General features: G+C 47.1%; 1 protein-coding gene across 1 annotated transcript in view; it reads left to right on the top strand.

Moving 5' to 3' along the window:
• SOCS7 (suppressor of cytokine signaling 7) overlaps positions 1 to 20,047 on the top strand; it is a 35,030-nt gene extending 14,983 nt beyond the window's left edge. The window contains 4 exon segments of the mRNA XM_066364384.1: positions 4,181 to 4,309; positions 10,326 to 10,461; positions 10,862 to 11,011; positions 14,493 to 20,047. Of these exon segments, the coding sequence (XP_066220481.1) occupies positions 4,181 to 4,309; positions 10,326 to 10,461; positions 10,862 to 10,982 (386 nt within the window). The 3' untranslated portion in view covers positions 10,983 to 11,011; positions 14,493 to 20,047.
• Positions 20,048 to 25,862: the final 5,815 nt, after the last annotated feature.

Below are 25,862 nucleotides of genomic sequence, written 5' to 3'. Positions count from 1 at the left end.
ATTAAATCATATATACAAAAGGGAGAATTTAGTGTTGACCCCATACTGTTCTGTTCCCTGATAGTCATATCAGCTTTTTCTGCAAGTCAGTGTGGTGATGATAATTCCTCTTTATCAGCTTTCTAGTCTCTTAGGAGACAGTCATCAGAACTCTAAGAGTTTGTGGAATCAGCATGCTTTAGACTGTCGACCTGCCTCCCAGGTGATACCCCCTCCTTTGCAGTCATGTTATGCTTAATGTCACCGTCATGTCTAGAAGATGACTTGTTAGACATTGCTGTCTGGATTGACTTTGCAACAGGGCATTCTGTACTTGACTTGGGCCAGAAACTTGATGGTTATTGGTGATAGGTCTGGATAATATATCATTTTTTTTATATACTTGCATATGCTATAAATTGTAAAAGTGTAGAGAACTTTGGGGAGTTTGAGGAACTTGCCCATCCCATCCCTCACGCTCTTTGCACATGTGGTTGCCTTAAAGAGCTGTAAAGACATGCATCTCAAATAAGAGTCTCTTTCATGCTCTTCTGAGGCACTACCATGTTTTTTCTGCTCTTAGCCATGTTCTGCTGGATTTATTTGGTGTGCTTCTCTTGTGCAGTGGAAGTAGCTATTAAGGTCCGCACAGCTCTGTTCTTGCTTTCACCTGCCCCCACCTTTGCCTTAGAGATACAGGCAGAGAAGGGATCTTCAGTTCAAAGACCTGAGAATTAGTGAGACAACTGTGGGATAGACCACTGCCTATTTTCCTGCTGTTCCTAAAAGCAAAAATCAAACAAACAACAAAAAATACAAAACAAAGCATTTCAGAGTGAAGTATTTTTATAAACCTATTAAAATGATAATTGAGTAGGCCATGGGAATGATGAAGAAATGCTTGACCTCTAGGTTCCTGATAGGTGAGATGCAAGAAGTGAGAGAGCTCTTTCAAATGGTTCTCCAATTACTTTTTGTTCAAAGGGACTTTTCTTTCTTGAATAAATAGAAATTTTAATAAAAGCCTTGTGGGCATTTGCGTTGCCCGTTTGTAATGGAGCATTTGTCTTCGTCTTTTTAAGTGATCCTGTAAGAGTAGCAGAGGGACTCGGGTCTGCGGCTCTCCAGAGTGATTTAGTATCCCCTCTGTGGGCGATTCTTTTGGATTTAGAGCTTTAGTTTTGAAGTTTTATTGTTTTTTTGAAGTCATTAGAGTTCAGATTCCCTTTTACCTTTGGGATTCTGAAGTTTGGGTTGGGATCTTTATAATGTGTTGGGGTGTGGAATTTTAGAAGTTGAAGAAAAGACTTAGAATTTCATTTTTTTGTGTGTGCCCAATACATACATGGACTGGGTAATACCCACAAAACCGCTTTTCCTTTCTTCCTTCGACTGTCCTGTGAATACTTGAAGACTTAGACCTTCTTGAGGGGAAATCGATTTAAACTCACTTTTGCTGTGGCAGTCTTTTTTTAAGTTTTCAGTTACAGTTGACATTCAATATTAGTTTCAGGTGAACAGAATAGTGATTACACATTTATATAACTGACAAAGTGATCTCCAGTAAGTCTAGTACCCACTTTACACCACACACACACACACACACACACACACACACACACGTACATAGAGTTACAGTGTTACTGACTATATTCCCTGTGCTGTACTTTGCATCCCTGTGACTGTTTTGTAACTACCAGTTAGTACTTCTTGATACCTTTACCTTTTTCACCAACCTCTCAACCCTCCTCCCCTCTGGCAACCATCTCTCTGTTCTTTGTATCTATGAGATATTTCTAGTTTGTTTGTTTATTCTATTCATTAGATTCCACATAGAAGCAAAGTCATATGGTATTTGTCTTTCTCTGTCTGACTTATCTCACTTGAGGTAACATTCTCTTGGTCCATCCAGTCTGTTGCAAATGGTAAGATTTCATTCCTTTTTATGGTGCTGTAATATTCCATTGTATATATGTACCACAACTTTTTTATCCACTCATCTATTGATGGGCACTTGGGTTGCTTACCTATCTTGGCTATTGTAAATAACGCTGCAGTGAACATAAGGGTGCATATATTCTTTCAAATTCATGTTTTTTGTTTCTTTAGATATATAACCAGAAGTAGAATCCCTGGTCATAAGGCAGTTCCATTTTAAATTTTTTGAGGAAGCTCCATACTGTTTTCCATAGTGGCTGCTGTACCAGCCTGCATTCCTGACAGTGCACGAGGGTTCCTTTTTCTCCACATTTTTGCCAACACTTGTGTGTGGATTTATTGATGATAGCCATTCTGACAGGTGTGAGGTGATATCTCACTGTGGTTTTAATTTGGATTTCTCTGATGATTAGTGACTTTGAGCATCTTTTCATATGTCTATTGGCCATCTGTATGTCCTCTTTGGAGAAGTGTCACAGATAGCTTGGTTGGTTAAAGCATCATCCCAAAGCACAGAGGTTTGCTGGTTTGACCCCTAGTTGGGGCACAAACAGGAATCGATCTATGTTCCTGTCTCTATCTCTCTCTCTCCCCCCTCTCTTCTTCTCACTAAAATCAATAAAATAAAAGAAAAGAAAAGATTATGAGAAGTGTTTATTCAGGCCCTGGCTGGTTGACTCAGTGGTAGAGCGTCGGCTTGGCCTGCAGAGGTCCCGGGTTCAATTCCTGGACAGGGCACACAGGGGAAGCGCCCATCTGCTTCTCCGCCCCTCCCCCTCTCCTTCCTCTCTGTCTCTCTCTTCCCCTCCCGCAGCTGAGGCTCCATTGGAGCAAAGATGGCCCAGGCACTGGGGATGGCTCCTTGGCTCTGCCCCAGGCGCTAGAGTGGCTCTGGTCGTGACGGAGCGACGCCCCGGAGGGGCAGAGCATCGCCCCCTGGTGGGCAGAGCGTCGCCCCCTGGTGGGCATGCCGGGTGGATCCCGGTCGGTCGCATGCGGGAGTCTGTCTGACTGTCTCTCCCCGTTTCTTGCTTTAAAAAAAAAAAAAAAAAAAAAAGAAGAAGAGAAGTGTTTATTCAGGTCCTCTGCCCATTTTTTAATTGGATTGTTTGTTTTTTTGGTGATGAGATATATGAGTTCTTTATAAATTTTGGATATAATTTCTTATTGGATGTATCATTGGTGGATATCTTCTCCCATTCAATAGGTTGTCTTTTTGTTTCATTGATGGTTTTTAGTTTGATGTAGTCCTGTTTGTTTATTTTCTTTGTTTGTTTTCCTTGCCTGAGGAAATGTATTAGAAAAAAATATTACTGAGAAAAATTCAACAGTATTTTTTTTTTTTTTTTTACAGAGACAGAGAGAGAGTCAGAGAGAGGGATAGACAGGGACAGACAGACAGGAATGGAGAGATGAGAAGCATCAATCATTAGTTTTTCGTTGCACATTGCAACACCTTAATTGTTCATTGATTGCCTTCTCATACGTGCCTTGACCGCAGGCCTTCAGCAGACTGAGTAACCCCTTGCTCGAGCCAGCGACCTTGGGCCAAGCTGGTGAGCTTTTGCTCAAACCAGATGAGCCCTCACTCGAGCTGGCGACCTTGGGGTCTCGAACCTGGGTCTTCTGCATTCCAGTCTGACGCTCTATCCACTGCACCACCGCCCGGTCAGGCTCAACAGAGTATTTTTATATCGTTTTTCTGACTTGAATTTATTTTTTACTTCAACAAAAGCCTTGTAAGACCTAACTGATACCTTATTAAAGGCAATATCTTTATTTCCATTCTGTATTCCCCCATGTATAAGATGCACTCCCTTTTCAAAAAAATTGGGGTCTAAAAACTGGGTGCATCTTATACAGTGGTTGTGGCATTTCAATTGCCATAGATGGAACTGAGGACAAGGCAATATATGAAGACAGTGATTCGTCATCAGACACAGATGAGGACAAGCTAATGGATGGGAGTTTTGACAGTGATGAGGAGTTGTATGAATTTTATGATGAATAAAACTTGAATTCAATAACTTTATGTAATACTTTTTTTTTCAAATTTCGGGCTCCCAAATTAAGGTGCATCTTATACATGGGGAATACGGTAATTATAGAACAAGGAACAGTGGTTTGAGGGACCTTTGTCTGACTCAGCTTGCCAATAAAGTTTGCCCTCTGAAAAGTGAGAATCGTAGAAATGTGCAATCCAGCCTCCCAGACCTTTTAAGAATGTTTTATATTTTTACCTCTTCTGAATTTTCCATGGCAGGAACATTCAGCCTGTGGTGCCACCCCAAGTTTGAGGACCGCTGTCAGTCGGTGGTGGAGTTCATTAAGAGAGCCATCATGCATTCCAAGAACGGGAAGTTTCTCTATTTCTTGAGATCCAGGGTTCCAGGTAAGTTATTATAAAATTACTTAACTTACTTGGGTTTGATCCAGTATAGTATCAAAATGCACCCTCCCCCCCATAAAAAGTCCCCAGTTACTTAAAGCTTTTTATCCTGGCTATAAAGAACATTCTAGACTGTTATCTAGAATGATAACAGTCATTCTCGAGTCCAGTGGTTAATCCCCTACCCTTGTGCATTAATCTCTCAACATATTGGGAAGGAATCTTTGCTTCTCTGAGCACATGATGAGAAAACTGATCCTTCCTCTGACGTCCAGGCATCATGTGAAAATTGTACACTCAGAGATGTCATCTTGTCCCTGATCCAGGCACCTAACACTTACTTGTGAAGCAAAGGTGAGAGCTCTCAGGTCATTTCCACGGGAACAGGGACAGTAAAAGCGTGTTTGTTTGAAGGCAATGGTGAGGCTGAATTCCAGGAAGCTGAGTTCACTGGCAGTCTGCTCTCTGTTTTGTTCATGTCATACTAAACTTTCTGTTAAAGAGTATATACTTTTTTCTGTACCTCGTATTCCTACCAGTTTTATATACAAAGACTTCTCTCCACTTGGGAGCCCTGGGCAGTTCCCATCCTTGCTGGTGTGGTTATGTAGTCTTCCTGCCCGCTAAGTAGGGAGGTGTCTGTGTAAAAGCTGTTGAAGGGGGAGAAGGTGTGGTTTGGAAGAATCTGCTTTAAAGTGTTGGGAAAAATAAAATAACAAGTACATTGAGACATTAGTAAGATAGAATCAGAACTAAAAATGAGAACGTCGTGCTTTCCATTGGAATCAAATTAAGGATTTAAACAGTGTGCCAAGAAACTGCTGTTAAAAAGAAGTTGCAGCCCTGGCTAGTTTGCTCAGTGAGTTAAGAGCGTCATCCTGAAACAACAAGGTTGCAGGTTCGATCCTTGGTCAGGGCACACGTGGAAAACAACCAACAAATGCACGACTGAGTGAAACAACGAATGCTTCCCTTCCCTCACCCCACTCTCTCCCTTCCTCTCTCCCTTCCTCTCTCCCTTCCTCTCTCTGTCTCTCTGGGAAAAAATAAAAAGACGTTAAGCCCTGGTGAGATGACTTGGTCAGTTGGAGCGTTGTCCTGGAGTGCGGGGGTAGCCGGTCTGATACCCCAGTCAGGGCACCTGCAGGAGCAGCTCCATGTTCCTGTCTCTCCCTGCCTTTCTCAAAAAAAAAAAAAAAGGAAAAGAAAAAGTTGCAGGGGAGCCTCAGGCAGAACATGAGTAACAGGATTGGGCCAGGTTACAGGAATGTGTTTTATAATCTTGGTGATTTAAATAAGGCACGACAGGGTGCAAGCTGTGTTAATTCTGACTTCATTTTAGTGTTTGCCTCAATGCTGTCAACACAGTTGGGTTCTAATGCAGTTGATTTGGTTAAAGGGAAAAGTTAGATTCCTTTCTTATAGGAATTGACTCTGCTTAGCAAGTATTAAAAATTGCAGCTTTGGGGGGGTATTTATTTAACAAACACTTATTTTGTATCTCAGTATTGAAAATAAGCCACATTTCTGCGTTCAGAAAGCTCATAGCCTCAAAGAGGGATCAGGTAGGAAGACACAGGTAATAAATAGCACATGTTCAATTCAGTACAAGGTGTGGCAGTGATCCACAAGAGCAGACTCATAAACTGTGAGTGAGCCAGGGAAATCCTCTCAAAGGATTCCGGAGTTGGGAGCATGTATCTACTTGTAGCAGGCGTCCCCAAACGGCAGCCCACAGGCTGCATGTGGCCCCCTGAGGCCGTTTATCTGGCCCCCGCCGCACTTCCGGTTGGTGGTCAGTGAGAGGAGCACTGTATGTGGCGGCCCTCCAACAGTCTGAGGGACAGTGAACTGGCCCCCTGTGTAAAAAGTTTGGGGACCCCTGTAAGAGCATTGAGAGACTTCATGTAATCTTGGACTCCTCAGCTATAGCTCATTTCATTCCACAAATGTTCCCTGTTGCAGAAATTTTAACTAAGAGTCTTAACATTGTAACGACTAGAGATTATAATAATTGCTACTATATTGAATGGCTATAGGTTCTTTATTTACATCTCTCTAAGTTCTTTAGGTAATAGATTGGTCTGTTATTTAGAGATAAGTCTGTTTTCATATTGCCAGTGAGTAAACTGAGGCTGAGGCTGAGGCTCAGAAGTGAAGTTACTCAAGGTCACTTAGCTGATCAGTGCTGATGCCAGGATTCAGACCCAGACCCAACAGGCTCCAAATCCTGTGCTTTATTTACCACCCTTCTGTTATGGGAGGAAGTAGCAGTAAGCACATGGAAAATTGAGTCTGCTGGGATTTGTTGAGACTGCATAAAGGAGACAGAACTGTGTTTGTTAGTGGAGGGTGTCTTTCTAGGACCTATGATTAATGCTGCAAGCAGGATATCTGTTCGCACTTAAAAGTGTAATCAAGGTGAAAAGGCAGGGCAGAGGTAGTACTTGCCCCTGGACCCTAAGTGACCGCTCTTTGAAGGAATGGGACAAAGAAGGCAAAGCCAGTGTTCTTTACCATAATTTGCTGCCCTCCTTTGCTTGTCATAAAGGTCCAGGCATTTTATGAGGTTGACTTATTAGAGGCGAGAATTGGCCTGAGGAGAGGTAGTCATAGCGTTCAGGTTGAGCTGTGACATCCTGCACCAAGGATTTTAACTTAGTAGATTTGAAAAGAAGCCTGTTTGTTCAGAAATTGGAATGATGATAACTAAATGCCCACAGGGGCCAGGTATTACTTCCATTAACCCTTACAAAATCCTTTGAAAGGATATTATAGTCTCTCTCTCTCTCTCTTTTAACAAATTGAGAAACTGAGGTACAGTGAGGTATAGAGGTCAGAACCAAAGTCAGATTTTTCTGGCTCCAATCTGAAGCCGGATGCACTAGTAGCGCATCCAGACTGGTGTTAAAGGGGTGCCCGGTATAATAGGAATGAATCATCCAGCTAGGCCTAACGGGCGAGTTCTGAATGGTGGCAAATAAGGAGCAAGAAGAATGGATTAGAATAAGTGGAAGAATTAGCATCTGGGGGCAGGGCCCTTGGTAAAGATGATGGTCCCTTTACCTCTTCTGAGGTCACTGATCACACTCATTCTGGTCCATTTCACAGTTATAAACTGAGCCCCAACACCAGGCAGCAGTCTCAGAAAGAGAATGAGATTGGATTAGCGCAAAGCCTGCTTCTGCTAGAGCCAGGACTCAAAGGGAACGTGTCTGGGAGAGTCTTCATGGTCTTTGAAGTACATAGAGATAAAAATACCTTTATTTCTAATTGCACTCTGAATGAACCTGAAGGAGATCAGTCACTTGCTCTTTTATAGCCATCACTGAGCTTACACCTGTTTGCTCAGTGACATGTCTTCCCTGTACCCCAGGGTCTCCCAGTTAGCACTATTGACAGTTATGGGCTGGATAATTCTGGTCTTCAGGTAACAGTTTGGTATTGAAGAAAGACCTCCGTGTTCAGGTGTCAGACCTGGAAGAGATTTGTCACTACCTGGTCCATATCAGGAGAAGAGAAAACGGAAGTAGCTGGTAACTGGATTTGTGCGCAGGCCACCTGGCATGAGGACAGGGGGAGAGTTCCAGTGGTTCACTGTTCACTGTCCCTTTCAGCTGCGCTGCTGTCTTGTCTTGGATCTATTTCCATTTGAACCTCTCTTGTTGACAGGCTCTGGATGTGAGAGTTCCACTTCTTTGTTGTGTTTGGGGGCAAAGACTAAATGGTCAGGTTGACACCAGGGGTATCAAAGAATTAACAGTTTTTGAATTATTTGTGAACCTAAGGCTGAAAGTAACACAGTAAAATTGGCAAGTATATAGTCATTAAAATTCAAGTGCGCAAATAGCTAGATAATTGTATGCTGCTTATTATCCTGATCTCTTAGTAGTCCTATAGTACTGCATCTTTGGGAATAAATAATTAGATACATAAATTACTTTTATCTCTGACACATCATGTTGAATTGAGCAATATTACAACCAACTCTCAAAAGCTGTTTGTCATAGGTTAACATACTAAAGAATTTTTTTTTTAATTTTTTTTGTATTTATTTATTCATTTTAGAGAGGAGAGAGTTGAGAGAGAGAGAGAGAGAGAGAGAGAGAGAGAGAGAGAAGGGGAGGAGCAGGAAGCATCAACTCCCATATGTGCCTTGACCAGGCAAGGGCAGGGTTTTGAACTGGTGACCTCAGCATTCCAGGTCAATGCTTTATCCACTGCGCCACCACAGGTCAGGCAAGAATATTTTTAAAACATGAGAGAGAAAGGGTAAATTTAAAGAGGCATTTGACCCCAAAACAAACTCATTTTTATTTTTAAATTTTTTATTTATTTATTTTAGAGATGGAGGAGGGATGGGTGGGAGGAGCAGAAGCATCAACTTGCATACGTGCCTTGACCAGACAAGCCCAGGGTTTTGAACTGGCAATCTCAGTGTTCCAGGTTGACGCTTTATCCCACTGTGCCACCACAGGTCAGGCAAACTCAAAGTTGTTTTTATTTTATTTTTTTTACAGGGACAGAGAGAGGGATAGACAGGGACAGACAGACAGGAACGGAGAGAGATAAGAAGCATCAATCATCAGTTTTTCGTTGTGAGACCTTAGTTGTTCATTGATTGCTTTCTCATATGTGCCTTGACCGCGGGCCTTCAGCAGACTGAGTGACCCCTTGCTCTCGAGCCAGAGAGCCAGAGACCTTGGGTCCAAGCTGGTGAGCTTTGGCTCAAACCAGTGAACCTGCGCTCAAGCTGGCGACCTCAGGGTCTCGAACCTGGGTCCTCTGCATCCCAGTCCGACGCTCTATCCACTGCGCCACTGCCTGGTCAGGCTAACTCAAAGTTGTTTTTAAAATCACTTGAGTCTAAATATATTTAAGAGAGAAATTCGTGTTTAATTTTTTTTTAATGGTGTGTAAGGAGAAGGCTGACCACATGGGTGGAGTGGGGCTGCAGTGCTTTAAATGTAAACCTCAGGCGGGAAGGGTGGGTGGGAGAAGGAAAGGCCCGGGAGTCACGGTGCTGTGGCTGTCCTGGAGAACGCCCGAGCGGCTCCCTGGGCTGAGCTCTTCACAGAGAGCCAGTGCTCGCAGCAGGACAGCTTTGTTGGCTCTGTGCCATAAGCACGTTCTCTAAGCCAAATAGGCCTAAGTTTCTTCATATTTGGTATGGAAGATGATAGTGATATTTGTCTCATAGTATAGTTTCAAAGACTAAATGAATTAATGGTTTTTAAGATAACTTTACTTGCTTATTAATTGTGTAATATTTATTTCAATTTTTTTTTAAAGTAAGTCAGTTGTTAACTACCATGGAAAGGCTTTGGGAGGCAGTTTGCCCCAGCTATACTAGTTGCTTTACTTTTAATAGCACCCCCTCCCTTTCTTGTGTTCCTGTATTTAAGCTAAAGTTTCAGAAGCAGAGGGGTTGGGGAGGGAGAAAAAGAGAGGTTGGGGTGGGAAATACGAAGTGGCTAACCCTGATTGTCCTTCCTGGCCGAAGTAAATGCAGGAGTGACAGGCTTGTAAACTTGGATCAGCTGTTGCTTTTGCTTCCCAGCCTCCCATTGGAATTTGGTGGGGACCCCTTTGAGCAGCCTTTCTGAGTCCTCCCCTTCAGAACACTGCTAGATGTGCTAAACAAATACCCCATTCCCAGCACGGATGCCTAGAGTCTCACCCCTCCCAGGAGCCTCAGGCCTGGGATTGGCCATCTGGCTCCCAGCACTCTTTAGCTTGGCATTTTTCACTGGGCTATTCTGAAGAGCAAGATTCTCAGCTGTTAAGAGTGATGCGAGGGAGGCCCTCAGCGAAAGAATAGATTCTCTTGAGTGAAATGTGGTGGTGCTGCTGCTGCTGCAAGTGGAAATAGCAGCCCTCTGGAAGGCCGTTTTTGCACAGAACACGTAGACGAACTATAAAGAAACTCATTTCCTGTCCGTGGACTCTCTTTTTAAGGGAGATTATAGTTAGCTGCTTTGTTTCCTCTCAATATTTCTCCTGGGCTTTATTCTTGAAGGACTGCCACCAACTCCAGTCCAGCTGCTCTATCCAGTGTCCAGATTCAGCAATGTCAAATCCCTCCAGCACCTTTGCAGATTCCGAATCCGACAGCTCGTCCGGATAGATCACATCCCGGATCTCCCACTGCCTAAGTATGATGCGGGCTTCAGGGTTGGGGCAGTAAGGAGGGCTGGTTACAGATGGTAGGGAGGCCTGCAAGCCAGTTGCACAGGCAGAGCCTGGCAGTATTCACGGGCATCTCCTTTCACTTCTCCTGTGTCTTTGCACCTGACTCTAGAACTGTCACATTGCAGCCAGAAGGGAGGAAGGTGTGTGTATGTGTCAGCCTCCCTTCTGCGGTCGCTATGAAGGGTGGAGGGAAGGAGACAGAACTGTAATAAGTGAGAAAATGGGAATTTTGTTAGGGGAGCAGAGTCTTTGGTGTGGTATCAACCATACAGAGATTAAAGAGAGGGAAGAGTTGAACAAAGGTAGTCTTCTGTAATCTATGTAAATGACACTGTGTGTGTATCCTTCTTGGGCTTTTTACAGACCTCTGATCTCTTATATCCGGAAGTTCTACTACTATGATCCTCAGGAAGAGGTATACCTGTCTCTAAAGGAAGCGCAGCTCATTTCCAAACAGAAGCAAGAGGTGGAACCGTCCACGTAGCGAGGGGCCCCTGCTGGTCACCACCAAGGGTATGAGATCTCTGCCTCTCTGTCCAGCCATGTCTCTTCCTGGGCAGTTGTCATCATGCGTGGGCCTTGTCCCCCCACCCCCACCATCCCATGTATATTCCCCTGATCTAAGCATTTCCCCATAGAGTTACCACATCTGATAATGAAGTCCCCAAGGGGCAACCCAACTGGAGAAGAGCAGATAGACAAGGGAGGCTTTAAGAATATTTGCCAGGGCCCTGGCCGGTTGGCTCAGCGGTAGAGCGTTGGCCTAGCGTGCGGAGGACCTGGGTTCGATTCCCGGCCAGGGCACACAGGAGAAGCGCCCATTTGCTTCTCCACCCCTCCGCCGCGCTTTCCTCTCTGTCTCTCTCTTCCCCTCCCGCAGCCAAGGCTCCATTGGAGCAAAGATGGCCCGGGCGCTGGGGATGGCTCTGTGGCCTCTGCCTCAGGCGCTAGAGTGGCTCTGGTCGCAACATGGCGACGCCCAGGATGGGCAGAGCATCGCCCCCTGGTGGGTGTGCCGGGTGGATCCCGGTCGGGCACATGCGGGAGTCTGTCTGACTGTCTCTCCCCGTTTCCAGCTTCAGAAAAATGAAAAAAAAAAAAAAAAAGAATATTTGCCAGGCCTGACCTGTGGTGGCGCAGTGGATAAAAGCATTAACATGGAAACACTGAGGTTGCCGGTTCAAAACCCTGGGCTTGCCTGGTCAAGGCACATATGGGAGCTGATGCTTCCTGCTCCTCCCCCCTTCTCTCTCTCACTCTCTCTCTCTCTCTCTCCCCTCTATAATGAATAAATAAAATCTAAAAAAAAAAAAAAAAAAAAAAAGAAAAAAAAATATTTGCCAGGCAGTATGCAGGCTAACCACTGAATAAGAAGGAGCAGGAAGACTCACACGGTAGCTAAGTGTGCAGCTTTCTGTCATACTTCAGCTGATGGTGACTCTGGGATGCTGCAGAGTTTTAATTTATAGGGTCCTGGATTGTATGTGCAGTATCTTATGTTTTCAATTATATGCAAATTGCATGCCCTTGGAAATGTCTCCTAAAACATCTAAATGCCTGAATGTATAGTAGCATTTCTGTTTGATGGCTTTGTGGTTGAGATTAGGGTGGGAAGGAGGAGGGGGACTGAGGAGGCCCACCTGCCCGACAACACCCTTGAGGAGGAATTAGAACCCTTCGGTTAAAGCAGTGGTAGTCAACCTGGTCCCTACCGCCCACTAGTGGGCGTTCCAGCTTTCATGGTGGGCGGTAGCGGAGCAACCCAAGTATAAATAAAAAGATAGATTTAACTATAGTAAGTTGTTTTATAAAGATTTATTCTGCCAAACTTAGTGAAAATCCGACATAAAGTACACATAAAGTACTTGGTAAGTAATTATTATTATATGCTTTAACTTGCTGTAACTCCACTTTATAAATTTTATAAAGTAAAGTTACTTCCCTACTTTATAAATCACCATTACTGTGGAACCGGTGGGCGGTTAGAAAATTTTACTACTAACAGATACAAAAGTGGGTGTAGGTATAAAAAGGTTGACTCCCCCTGGATTAGAGCACTGCCTCTGTGGGCACTGTGCCCCCAGGGGAATGAATGCACGTGAGCAGGAGGAGCACATGCAAAGAAAGGCTCAGGATGCTGCAGGGTTCCAGACTCCTTCCTATGGGGAATAAATGACTGCCATGAGCAGAGAAGTCTTAGGGTGAGGGACCTGACAGCTAAAAGAAGTATCTGAAGGATTTTTCTAAGGAAGAGTAAGTATTAAACATATTTTGTGTCATTCCAGGGGATTGAACAAGTACCACAATGGACATAAGTTATAAGGGATTAGGTATCAGTCCAACTTTAGAAGAACCTTTTAACAAAGAAGTCCAAAAACAGAATGGGTTTTCTCCAGGAATTAGTTCCCCATTTCTTTTTTTTTTTCTTTCCTTTTTTTTTGTTTTTTGTATTTTTGTATTTTTCTGAAGCTGGAAACGGGGAGGCAGTCAGACAGACTCCTGCATGCACCTGACCGGGATCCACCCGGCATGCCCACCAGGGGGCGATGCTCTGCCCATCTGGGGCGTTGCTCTGCCGCAATCAGAGCCATTCTAGCGCCTGAGGCAGAGGCCACAGCCATCCTCAGTGCCCGGGCCAACTTTGCTCCAGTGGAGCCTTGGCTGCAGGAAGGGAAGAGAGAGACAGAGAGGAAAGAGAGGAGGAGGGGTGGAGAAGCAGATGGGCGCCTCTCCTGTGTGCCCTGGCCGGGAATCGAACCCGGAACTCCTGCATGCCAGGCTGACGCTCTACCACTGAGCAAACCGGCCAGGGCCAGTTCCCCATTTCTTAATTCATTCAGCAGATGTCTATGTATATATAAAGTGTGCAGTGTGAATGGGAATAGAGTCCTGAGTAAGATAATCAAAGGTCCTGTTCTCACTGGGCTGCAGTTCTCATAGGGAGAGACAGACAACAAACATGTAAATAAATGAACAAGTTAATTTTAGTGGCCTGTACATGTTATGAGGAAAGTAAAACTAAGTGAAGTTTAGTGATTTAGTGGTGAGATACTACTCAAGTTTGGATGATCAAGGAAGGCTTCTGTGAGGAGGGGACATTTCAACTGACTATCAAGGAATCAGCCATGAAAGGATCTGGAAGCAGAACATTCTGGGCAAAGGGTCCTTCCTGTAAGTGCAAAGGCCCTGAATTGGGAAGGAGCAGGAGATGACCAGGTGTAGGCCAGGGTTAGTCATTTATCACAAATGGGGGTCAGTCACGTGTTGGCAAAGGACTGAACTGAACTCCCAGGGTTTCTTTTTGTCGTGACACTGGCCTTGTCTGTGTCAAAGACTGAGCGTCATGCTATACTCTCCTGATTTAGATCCTAGGACCCCTTGAAAAAAGGGAAGTTTAACACTTTCTCAAGGGATAGGTCTTTAAGGGGTAAAATTTTGTCCTTACGACTTTGTGTTGGTTGGGCTGATTTTAATTTGGGAGTTCTGAGTAGGCCACCTGGTCTGTTACCTAGGGAAGTTCATGCCAGGGTGTGTGGAGTATAACAGCTTAAATCAGAAGGTAGGGCTGCTCTAGGCTTTGTGATTGTGTGTCAACCCTCTTCAGTAGCCGGAAGCTAAAGAGATCTACAGCTATTTCTAGCCAGTTCTCAAGGGGTTACTCCAGGGGCTCAGCTCCTTTTTTAATCCCTAGAGCAGGTGGCCTCAGGGGAGCAGTGAAGGGGAAATAGGTGGAAGATGAGGGGTAAGGGAAGTGAAGAGGGAGGAAGTTCAGCAGGGTGGTGGGTATCGTTAGTGTGGAACCTTTTTTGGCTCCCAGGTTGTCTGCTGCTCAGGCCCCCGGCAGAGCTGCTGCATGTCCCCAGCCAGCCACAGTGTTTGTGGAAGTGCTGGCCAGCGGGACTCCGTGCTCCTTTCGAGCTGGACTCCAGAGGCGAGGCTGTTCTCTCTATTTTGGTTCCACTCTGTTGAATCACTCTTAATTTTTCCCCCCTAGGCATTTGGTTGCCAATCTCCAGTTTTGAAGAACCAAATGAAGGTACCATGAAAAGAGAAGTGAGAAAAAACAAGAGAAAATAGGAAGGGTTGACATCCTCTGCGCAAAGACTGTGGTTCCCCTCGCCGCCCTGGGGCTGGGAAGAAGCACACAACCATCCTCCCTGAGTGGGGCTCCGCCTCTCCCGTCCACCCCTCTGCTGTCCTGGCACTGGATGAGCTCTTAGAAAACTGGAAGAAGTCTCAACACTGTTCCGTTTTTTACAAGTTTTGATTTGAATATTTTTATTTCTTGGTATGGAAAACTCACCTTAAAGGCAGCTGGGATTTGTGCCCATTGGATTGGAAGTGGTGTGAAGGGTGAGCAGGTCCAAAGGAGGGGAAGGGAGGGGATTTCCAGTGCTGGTCAAGCAGCTGGTGTCAAAGGCAGAGTGCAAGTCTGCACCATTGACCTTGAGGAAGGGGAGAGGAGTCCGAGTGCAGATCTAGTGGGAGTTTCTGAGGGGCGAGTATCCGCTTCTCATTAGCGTGGGTAGCTTCAGTGGGAACAGGAGAGAAAGGATGGGCAATCTCAGACGGTTACTGGACGAACAGATGGCCTCCGCTGGGGGACGTAGTGACCCCTCACGTCCTGTCCTTTAAGATTTAGGAATGTGCTTGCAGATCATCTCTCATAGAAGCTGGATTCATTTTGTTTCATTTTTAAGCTCTGTGACCTCAAGTTAGCCCCATTCTATATCCACCTTCAACCTGTTCCCTAAGATAACTACATGTCGCACTGGTCATGGTAACATCATTCCTGTTGCTGCCTCCAGCTGTCAGGGCAGTAGTTTTCCTAGTGCCTGAGCAGTAGCGCTTCAGTCCTGGGCTCCTGAAGTGAACAGAGCATGCCTCCAGGCCCTTAATGGCAGACTGGACCCATGATCAAGAGTCAGTGTTACCTGCCTCCATCTGTCTGTCGGCTAGCGAGTGGGAGTGTGGTGGGAAGCATGACATGGCACTGTCCTAGTGTGCTCCTCCTAGGGAGGGCTCTTTGTGTCTCAGCCTGAACGGATGTCCTTAGGCCAGGGAGGAGGGGAGCATTACATCTCATGTTGTAGGCTTAGCACTGTCGTCCCACTTCTGGAATGGGAGGTAGCAAGGGCTTCTACATTTCCTAAGTTCTTCCTGGCAGCCCAAACATTTTCGTGAGTCAGATCCTGTTCGCCCTCCTTTCACTGTGCTTCTGCCAGCCGCTGCCTGCGGAGTCACCATCTTCTAGGTGGGAGTGAAGAGGAGGGAGAAAGCTCCAGTGCTTCTCAACTGGTGGTTCATTTTCTGTGAAGCAGGCCATTGTCAGATCATGTAAGATTATGAGTTTGCTTTTCTGTAGAGTTACTCTGGGGAAAGGTTTGCTATTAAGATGTGAAAATTGAGCTGTTTGGTCTTTATTACTCTTTTGCAGTAAGTGTCCCATTAGACTGCCTCTTTTGCTTCCCATATGTTTATATCTGCCTCATCTCATAAGGTAAATAATACTGTCAGGTTTTGGTTTTCTGATGGTTTGGGGCGAGGCCCCAGTGTCTTATTAATTTATAGGATTGCCTCATCTGGAAGCATTGATCTTCTGCCTTATGACCTGCATGGACTGACCAGTCTGCGTCCTTGCAGCTGAATAGGGAGGAAACTCTCATTGTTACTTGCCTCCAAAGAGATGGCTCCCAAGGTGAGCTGTGCACCAGAAACGTAGCCCACCTCTGATTTGTCACAGGACTCTCTTCTCTCCTTGGTTTTCATGGTGGTGGTATCAACCAGTTAATATCAATATCCCAGAAATTGGCTTAACCTGTGAGTCTTGACTCTTGTGAGGGTACAGATTAACTTGCCATCTTGCAGAAAGCTCCACCCCCCACCCCACCCCATCCCACCATACCTCTCCCCACCCCTGCCACTGTAGAGCCTGAAGTCTGGAATCCATTGGGATCCTGGAGTGGCTGATGTACAGCTACCTGGGGTTTTGGGTTTTTTAAATCATTTTCACTAGATACTGTGGAAGACACAAGAAGTAGAATCATAGTATTTGGCCTTCAGGAGCTTTTAGGTGACTGCCACACGTGAAGCAACTGGAGAATGACTCAATGTGGCAGAGAATCAAGGGCTATCTTTAAAGAAATTTCGAGTGGGTAAGATGAGTGTAGACCAGATGGCGTAGGAAAGCTCTGAGGCAGTGAGGCATTGGGTTGTATAGGTGAGAGCAGGACAATGGGTTGAGAAACACGAACCAGAAGTATGGTACCTACTGAGCAGTGCGCAGCCTCGAGTTAGAGCAGAAGCACTTAAGAATCCATTCTCGTGTGGTGGTCTGGGCAGATCTGAATGCTGAGGGCTTATGATAGTGACATGTAGCCCAAAGCTGGGCATCAGCTGGGTCCCTGCCCGTGGCCGAGGACTTCACTGCTCTCAGTGCAGCCTGTGTGAAGGAGGTAGAGCCCCGGGACCCCCTGAACCACCAGGGTTTCCACCAGAGAATTCCTACACTCAGGTACAAATCCAAACCTGCGGAGGTTACCCAACCTCATCCCTCTCCATTTTCTCCTGGAAGGGTATTTACCTGTCCGTGATCTGTCTGTGCTTTAGTCATAGCCCAGCCCAGTCCTTCCTCTGGAGAGGGGTCACAAGGCAGAGTTGTGCCAGGGGACACAGGCTCCATCAGAAGGTGTGGAGGAAGGGGTGCGGCGGAGGTGGCAGCCGGGGCAGAGGGAAGGGAGCAGGAGCTGGCCTGTGGTCAGCACTTCTTCTCGTCTCTCCGGGCCGGGCCCACCCTGCCATTTCTGTGCGGTGCTAGTTGCAATGCAATCTGAAGAGTGTACTCACTCCTTTTTGGTTGTGTTTTAAAGTCACAAACTGGAAAAGGTTTTCACTCCTAGAGACCCCTCTTTGATTTCTAAGTTGCGAGTGGGTGATGTCCGTACCCTCAGGCCCTGCCCGAGTTACCCTCACTTGTTATGGTTGATCTGCTGTAACTAACCTTCCTCAGGATGGCGTGAACCACTGTGAGCTGGTGACAACTACTGCTACAACTTGCTATTACTTGAAAATTGTGTACTGTGGTAGGAGCACACAAGAAGGGTAGGGGCTTACTAGGTAAATGGGTGACAGTTGGGAGTTTGGGACCATTGGTGACGACCTTGGCCTGGTTGCCTGCCTGTGCCTCACTATGGTGAGGGTATACTCACTGGAGTGTGAGCTGAGGACTGCAGCCATCAGCCTCCCCTGAGGAAAGGTGTGGCAGGGAGTTCGCCACCAGTTTATTCGCCCTGTGCTGGAAGGGGTACAGTGCACATCCAGGAGGAACTGGAGTCGGGAAGGGCGGTTAGTGATCCCAGACCCGTGTGAGAGCAGAGTGGAGCTGGATGCCCTGGGGTGCCAGCCCATTCAGGTCTCTCCGGGAGCCCTCAGGGCCGCAGGCTGTGGGATGGGAGGAGCCTTCCCTTGGGTTCCATCTGTCTGCTGCCTCTCTCTCTCGGCCTTGAGCCCTGAGGTTGGAGGACTGGGCCCTGGCATCGAGTGCTGTGGCTGCTGGAGGGCGGTCTGAAAGGCGTGGATGCATGTGCGTGTGTCTTCATTTGCACAAGTCTTGCCACCAGTTGGGATGTTGAGAGCATCTTATTGAGGGGAGACTTGCCATTTGTTTTCCACTTTTAAGAGAATGACATGCCCCCTGTCCCTAAGGGAGGAGCTTTGAGTTAGACATTTTCCCTATGGGAATCCTCTTGGTTTTGTCTGTGGGAAAGGAGGGAATGGATAAATGATTTTTATCTCTAATTGTTGACACAGCTGTTCTTACACTGAATTTGTGCTATTGCATACATGTAGCCATCTTTCTTTTCACTGCAGCAGTGTTTATCAGTAGTTCAAGATGATTTATTTGCTCCTGGGGAGTAAAACCTTTTTTATTAAAAAAAGAAAAAGAAAAAAAAAGAAAAGTGTGACCCTCCTCTTTCCCTCATGATCGTGATAGGATTATTGAACCACAGAGCTCAAGAAGGCAAAGTTAAGTCCCTGTGTCCCCATGATCTATTCTGTTTTGACATTGGAGCCTTCTTGCTCAGCCCAGAGTGACAGCAGGAGGCCTTGAGAAGATGTTAGAGCAAAGCCCTAGAGGAGTGAGATGGGGTTGGACCACAGACAGAGGCACTGGGGACTCTGGTGCTGCAGATAGTAAAATAGAATAATGAATTGTATTTAAACTATTGACTCTAGTCTGCCAGGGAAAGACCTTTCTTTACTTGCAGATTTCACGTTGTCTTTGTCCTTTCGTCCCTTCTTGACCTTCCTGGTAGATGCTGTCCATTTTCTTCCTGTGGCCCTCCCTGTCTCTACGCCTTCTCCCATTCCTCCCCTTTCCATCTACATCCTGAAAGCCAGTCCTGCATGCTGAGTCTGTGACGCGCCTTCACGCCCATTTCATCTCATTAAGAGGGTAGCTGGAACTGCCCCCTCCCCCCTCCCCTGCCATACCAAGAGGCATCAAGGGGCAGGCAAAAAGCAGCCAGCCATGGCGGGAAGACATGAATGTCTGGTTGCAGCTGGACTGCAATCGTAGTTGCTCCTGAGATAGGGTGTGACAACCGCTTAGGACGCTCCTGACCAGAACCCACGATGATCACAGACCACCCCACTCAGCGCTGTGTCCTAAGCCCCACACCCAGCTTAGGTGGAGCGGGAAGGCTGATCTGGCTACTCCATCCCTGGTGCTCTCTGAACAGGGACCAGCCCCTCACTGTCAGGCCCAGAACCTACGCTAAGGGACAAGCATAGTCCAGGCACCACTCTGTGGGTGGGCCAGGTCCTGGAGTGCCCACGCTGGTGCTGCCCGTGGTACAGCCACTGCTGTACATTTTTGGTTGTTTTTAAGGACTCAAGAGGGGTGTCAGTCTGGGCTCAGGTGGTTGCTAGTGCTTCACCCGAGGGGAGCTGCACCCCCTGCAGCCACTTCCACCCTTTAGCCTGCAGCCCCCCCCCCCCCCCCCCGCCCTTCTCCAAGCCAAAGCGTGGCCTGGCTTTTACCTTCTCATTTCGTTTTCCGCCTTTCCTCTCCCTTTTTGTGCTTAATTTATTAAAATAGTTACTGTATAATTTATTTTCATAAACTATAAAAAATTACTAAATGGTTAAAATAGACTTGCAGGCCAATCTTAAATGGGATGGGAGGGTCTGAGGGTGGGGTGGGGAAAGATGTTTTGATATAAACAAAACAAATGCACTTTGGGTGTGTTTCGGTATTTTTCTGGGGCTAGCGGGGGGGGGGGGGTTGTTGGGATGTCCCTGTAGATTAGTTCAGATGGGGTGTCTGTATATATTGTATTAATAGGCATGTTTGACTCCTGTAAAGGGACGTTAGTAGCTGCTGCAGGTCCTGTTTGGAACCCCACGTACAATTTCCGGTTTTTTGTAAGTGTCAGTGCAGGAGACCTTTGACTCTTGTGTTTGTATCTCCTTTTTATGATTACTGTACTGACCCATGTCTTTTTGGGGAGGGGTGAAAAGAGATTTGAAATAAAAATGTTTAGAAATTATTTCATGTTACTTGAATGTGTTTCAGTTCCTCTCCCATCTCAGATGACTGCTTATACCACAACCCGTTAGATGACCCACTCCTAGGGATGGGGGAACTCCTGTGACAGCCAGCCAGAGCGCGCATCCAGAATCGGTCTTGTCGGAATTAGAGATGCGGAAAAACTCCCAGTCCCATGGCCGTTGTTCAACGCTGCCTTCTTCCTTAGGAAGTGCAGGAGACTTCCAGGGGGCTTTCTGGGCCCCAACACCTGAGCCTTTTTGCCATGGTGAGCAGTGGTGTAGCGCTCTATTTGGGGAGAGCTCATCTTTTATCTTAGAACATAGTCATTCCTAGTATCCACCTTGCTGGCAGGCAAGGTTTTTTCATAAGTTTAACCTGCATCCCTCTGCCTTTCTAGTCCATTCTCTCAAGCTGTGCTCTTTGGAGAGAAAAAGACTAGGTATGTTTCTCTGCCAACTGTGTGTACTTACCAAGTTCCCCACTGAGAGAACCAATATACCACCATGGCACATTTTGGGGAGTTTTCGGCAGTTTCTCTGCATTTCAGTGTGGGATGCATGATGAGCAAAGTAGCACCGGAGTCCTCAGGAGTTGCGTTTCCTAAGAGCCAACTAGAAGTGCCTCTCGGAGGGATCTGGGAATCCCTGGTCCCCAGACAGCCCGTTCACAAGTCTCCGACCCTCATCAGGACGAAGCAGTAGTAGATCATATGACAGCATTAACTCCTGATTCAAGTTTCCTTCCTTTTGGAAAAAAGGTGTTTTCAAGCTATGAATTGTGAACAGCATTACAAGGGAAAATGTTTAACTCAGAACATTTGAGTGACTACCAGTTGGACACAGTTTGTCAATCACAGGGAATCTTTGCAAACATTATCAATCAGTGTTAGTGTGCATCTCTTAGAGACATGCGTTTTCATCAAGTTTGCATCATTCATATTAGTGAATATTGGTTTAGAAAAATAGATAGTAGTCCCCTCTGACTTGGATGATAAAGCCACAGAAGCAGAGGCATTCTTTTGGAAACAGCCCAAAATTTAAGCTACCACCTCTCACCCTCTTTACCCCCCAAACCTGAAACCACCTGCTTCATCTTGTGTTCCCTGCATTCTTTTAACCACCACTTAATTCTGTCACAAAGACTGTTCCATCTCACCTCTCAGTGGTATCTCGTCACACCTGTCTAACTTACTTGAATTCAGTTATACGCATGTGGCAGATGGTAATAGTGCAAGGATTCCCTCCTCCATCCCTTTCTGTGTCCCCTTCATTGAAGATGAGATGGGAAAAGTGAATTTGTCTTTCTTAGTTCCCTCCAGCCTCTCCCAGTGTGAGCATGTTGTGTATAATGATTCTAGTGCCTGTTTGTGCCACGTGGGTTCGGAAGGCCAACCGTTTTCATCCGGTGCTCAGCCAAAGGCACACGAGTTGATTCTAGCTCTGAAGAGGCACTAGCTGGGTTCTCGTTCTCTAATGAAGCCCCTTCCCAAGAGATTTTCAAGAGGAATTTTGGCTGTGATGTTATCCCACACACTGATCCCCATGGCATCTCCTTAATTGTCATGTCCTAGTGTGGGCAGTCCCCTTTTTCCACCTCAACAAGTCCCAGCTGGTCTTCCTGTTTCCCCTCTCTAGTCCTTTTAAAAGTCCTTTTAAAGGTAGAGATGTGCTCAGGTCACTTCCTTAGTTTACAATCTTCAATGACTTTCAACCTAGAGATAAAAAATTTAACTCTTCAACCTGACATTCAAGGCTGTTTCTCCTCCCCTGCCACAGAAGCTGCACTCTGGTCACAACGAGTGACTCAAAGGTGTCCGATCATGGCAGGCCCTTCTCCTGCCATGCACCTTCCTTCATGCCATCTCCTGTGCCTGGAAGACCCTTACCTGTCACCCTCTTTACCTGCAAATCTGCTCATTTTCAAGGTTCTGCTCCAAGATCGCCTCTGGAATTTTCACCAGTCACTCCCAGACTCTTTCCTCTGCTAAGATACTTGTTCACGTGTCTGCCTGCGTGCTCGACTGAGGGGCAGAGCCCATGTCCTGTTCAGCGCTCTCTCTGCCCCCAACCTGGCATAGCTGAGTAAATACCAACTACTCAAGGTGGTTGGTGGTTGAAGAAATGGAAGGTCAGCCCCCTTCCTAGGAGAGCTGCTTGTTTTCCTTGGTCTCTAGTCAGCCAGTTTTGAACCTGGATTTTCTCCTTTCACACAGGACAACTTGATTGTATGCAGGGAGGGGTAGCCACTAAGTGTCAACCTTTAGCATTTTTTCAAGGCATTCAAGTTTTGGTGGTTGGAGTAAGAGTGTGAAATGGTGTGATACAGCTGTAACTCAAGATATGCCGAAAGTGGGAATTGAACCATGGACCACTTCCTCTTGGTGCCAACGGTCTCAGGAAGAATAACAGCTATTGCTGCCTTTGGGAAGGTGCTGCTCGTCAGTAGGCTTTGTCCAGGGACCAGAGCTTGCACCAAAGCCCTGCCCTTCCCCACCTCCTGGGCTTCTCATCTCATCCTTTGGTTGTGTGTGTGTGTGTGTATGGGGGGGGGGGGTGTCAAGGCCTTATTCTGCAGATAGATCGAGGGGTGATGGGGCAGGCAGGAGAATAGAAGAAGCTAGCTGGGTTTATACTGGGAGAGAAAAATAAGTGTAAGTGTGAGAAGGTAACAACTGAGGTTGGGGTGGGTTTGGAAGGTTTGAAACAGGAGTCTGGCGGCAGCTGTCCCGTGTGAGGGATTGATAGAGTTAAAGAAGATTTTAACAACGTTCTTCGTGCACTGGGTGTCATCTCCTGGCGCCCCTTCCCTGCAGCTGCCACCTCCCCCGTGCCCTGGTGTTGGTGAAGAAAACTGCAATGGTGATAGACATCTTTTTCTTCCAGATATGAGCTTATGTCTTTGAATAGGAAGTCATATTTGGAAGTCACTGCAGGCCCAGCTTCAGACATGTTAAACTCTATTGCATCTGGAGAGTAGGCTCTGGGTCTTGTCCAACTTCTGCTCTGCCCCCCACCCCACAACCCAACAGTGGGCCTGCACACCAAGAGATGCCCTTCTGTTTGTGGGTTATGATAAAGTAGGTCAAAGACAGGAGAGAAGCTGGCAGTGGAGGTGGGTCCCTGGGTGGAGTCACCTTCAGTCCTGAATGTGAGGTAGGAATAAGAATTCATTGGAGGCAATGCTAGTGAGGGAAAACCCAGAATGCCAAGTGGAGTCTGGAGGAGAGGCAGCAGGGTGGGGTGCAGTGGTCTCAGCCAGCACAGGGGCTTTGTCTACCTGAATCACTTGGACCCTCTTTTCAAACCTCACACTCAGCCCTAGACTAAGTCACCCTCCTAGAATTTCAAAGAGTGAGGTGGGGGAGGGGTGGTAAGGATGGCAAACAAAACTCAGACGGATCTGATGGGTCCTTCGCCCCCTGCCCACTCTGTATACAATGTTAACAGTCAGCTGGACGCCCTCGCCGGGCATTTGCAGACCCAGGTTTGAGCGCTGGCTCCACCCCTTGCTAGTCTTGTGATCTTGCGCAGTCTATTAATGCTTTCTCAATCTGTCTCATCTTGAAGAGAGAGAGCATTTTTATTTACCTGGTGTGTGAGTCAAGGAGATAATGCATGTAAAATACCTGGTAGCTCTTCAGCATTAAAATAGCCACGGGCAGTGCTTAGTATCATTATTAGCAGCATATTAAGAAGGACTAGGAACTTGTAGCCTTTCCAAAGGCAGAGGGAAAATGAAAAGACTTCAAGCCTTTTCAGGCTGCAGAAAGGGGTCGGCTGGAGGGAAGGAGGAGGATGAAGGAGAGGTTGCTGAGAGCAGGGCTGTGGGCGGATGGTGGGAGCAGGTGGAGCTGGATGAATTGCTGGGCTTTGTCTGCCACCTAGTGGTCACCTTAGGCCTCAGCTGTCTTCTCAGGTCTGGTGGTGGTGGGGTGAGGCTGTGCTTAAATATTCCGGGACACAGTATCTCCAGTCCTCTTCTGCTGCCCCTATTTAATTCTCTGTCCCTTTTGGGACCCTGATCCGTGACACATTCTCCACATAGCCCTGGTGTATAAGACAAGTTCCCTTTCTCTTGGTGGAGGGACAGGGGAAGCCTTTGTTCTCTTGGCTTCCAGGCAGAGTGGGGAGCTGAGGCAGACACCCCTGGGGCTGTTGGAAGCCACTCTCAGGTCTACCCTAACCCCTGCTGGCTAACGGTATTATAGCCCCAGGAGGATGCCAGGGCCTCCTCCTGGCACTGGTGGCCCAGACCTGTCTCAACGTCCCCTTGGGTTTTACGTAGTTCTATAAATACGTACTATTTTGTGCAGGCCCTGGGTTAGGGTTGTCCTGAGCTTTCCCTTCCCACCTCCCCAGAGGATTTTGTCCTTTGTTTCCAGGGTGAGAGGAAGAGGGGACAGAATGCAGCCCAAGGTCTGCTCCTGAAGGGCCCAGCTGGGGCCTCTGAGTCAACTCGGTGTCTGGGTCTCTCATCATCCCCTTCCCCCTGGGGGGCTCTGCTCCTCTCTGAGGAGGCTGCCTGGAATGATGTCCTAGTTGCATCATGTCTGACTCCAGCTGTGACTTTCCAGGGAGGGGTCTGACCCGGGGGGGGGGGGGCTTCAGGAGTAGGCCAGGAGCCACAGGAAGGAATCACACATTGGGTTGGGAGTTCAGAGTCAGGCACCCACAGGCCGCTGGTGTCCCCTGCTGCCCATGGCTCCCCACCCTGGATGCCCACTTTCCCTCTATGCCTCACAGCCTCGGCTACACCCGGCCAGGACTGGATCATTCTTGGCTTTGTTTGCCGTGCGGCTGGTAGAGGAGTGGGGGCTGCTGCCCACCACCCTCCTTCCCTCTCATCTCCTTCTACTCCCTCCTGGGTAACCCTCCGCCTTCCTTCCTTCTCCGCCTCACCTTGGCTGGCTCGTAGCACCACAGGGGTTGTCTGCCTTACCCCAAGGCTGTCAACTCCCTCTCTGCCTTCTCCTGCTCCCCAGGGAGCCACGGAGGCTACAGGCTGCCGAGGCAAAGGGAGGGAAGCTGGGGTCGGGGTCAGCACCAGGCTAGAAACCGTCCATCTGCATCTCTGTTCGCCACCCAGCTGAAGGCAGGTGTCACCCCCAAAAGGAGCATCTGATTGATCCTCCAAAGTCCTCCAGAATTTGGGGATAAAGTCAGAAATAGTCACGTGCTAAACTAAAGCTAATAATAATCAACATAAGATAAATTAATTCAACTCTTTCTGGAAAGTACTTCTATTGATTATTTATGTGCTTGGTCAGAGGACCAAAGAGGACCAAGCGTTTTATATTCATATTTCATTTAATCTTTCATCAACCTTGTGAGGTGGTACTCCTATCATTCCTGGTTTATGGATGAGGAAGCTGGAGCCCAGGGAGGGGCGCATACCACACGGCGCCAGATGGCGGACCCGAGATTTGAATCTCGGCTTGTCTTCCTCCAGCCCGACTCAAAGCCTCTCAGACAGTCGGAAAACACAGTGCTGACCAGATTTGGGCTTTTTTTTTTTTACCCTCTAAAAGAAAGTTTTGCATAAAGATACTCATCAAAAGATAAGACTGTCCTCTTTTAATTTTGAGAAGGAGATAAAATAAGATACATATCAAAAGTCCTGGGGAAGCCCTGCACCCACCGTCTGAGGTAAGGCTGTTGCTGAAGGTTCTGGCCTGTGTGGGGGGTAGGAAGAGCAAACACGGAGCAGGAGCCTGCGGAGGAACAGGCTGCCAGGGCAGACCCCGCAGGCTGGGGCAGAGATGGTGGGCAGTGCCGTCCCTCCCTTTCAGGAGGACTCTCTGCTTCTGAGGCT

Source organism: Saccopteryx leptura, chromosome 2, assembly GCF_036850995.1.
Source record: "Saccopteryx leptura isolate mSacLep1 chromosome 2, mSacLep1_pri_phased_curated, whole genome shotgun sequence".
NCBI classification, from domain to species: Eukaryota; Metazoa; Chordata; class Mammalia; order Chiroptera; family Emballonuridae; genus Saccopteryx; species Saccopteryx leptura.
The sequence above is the reverse complement of the archived record's forward strand: the minus strand, read 5'-3'. Positions and strand labels throughout refer to the sequence as shown.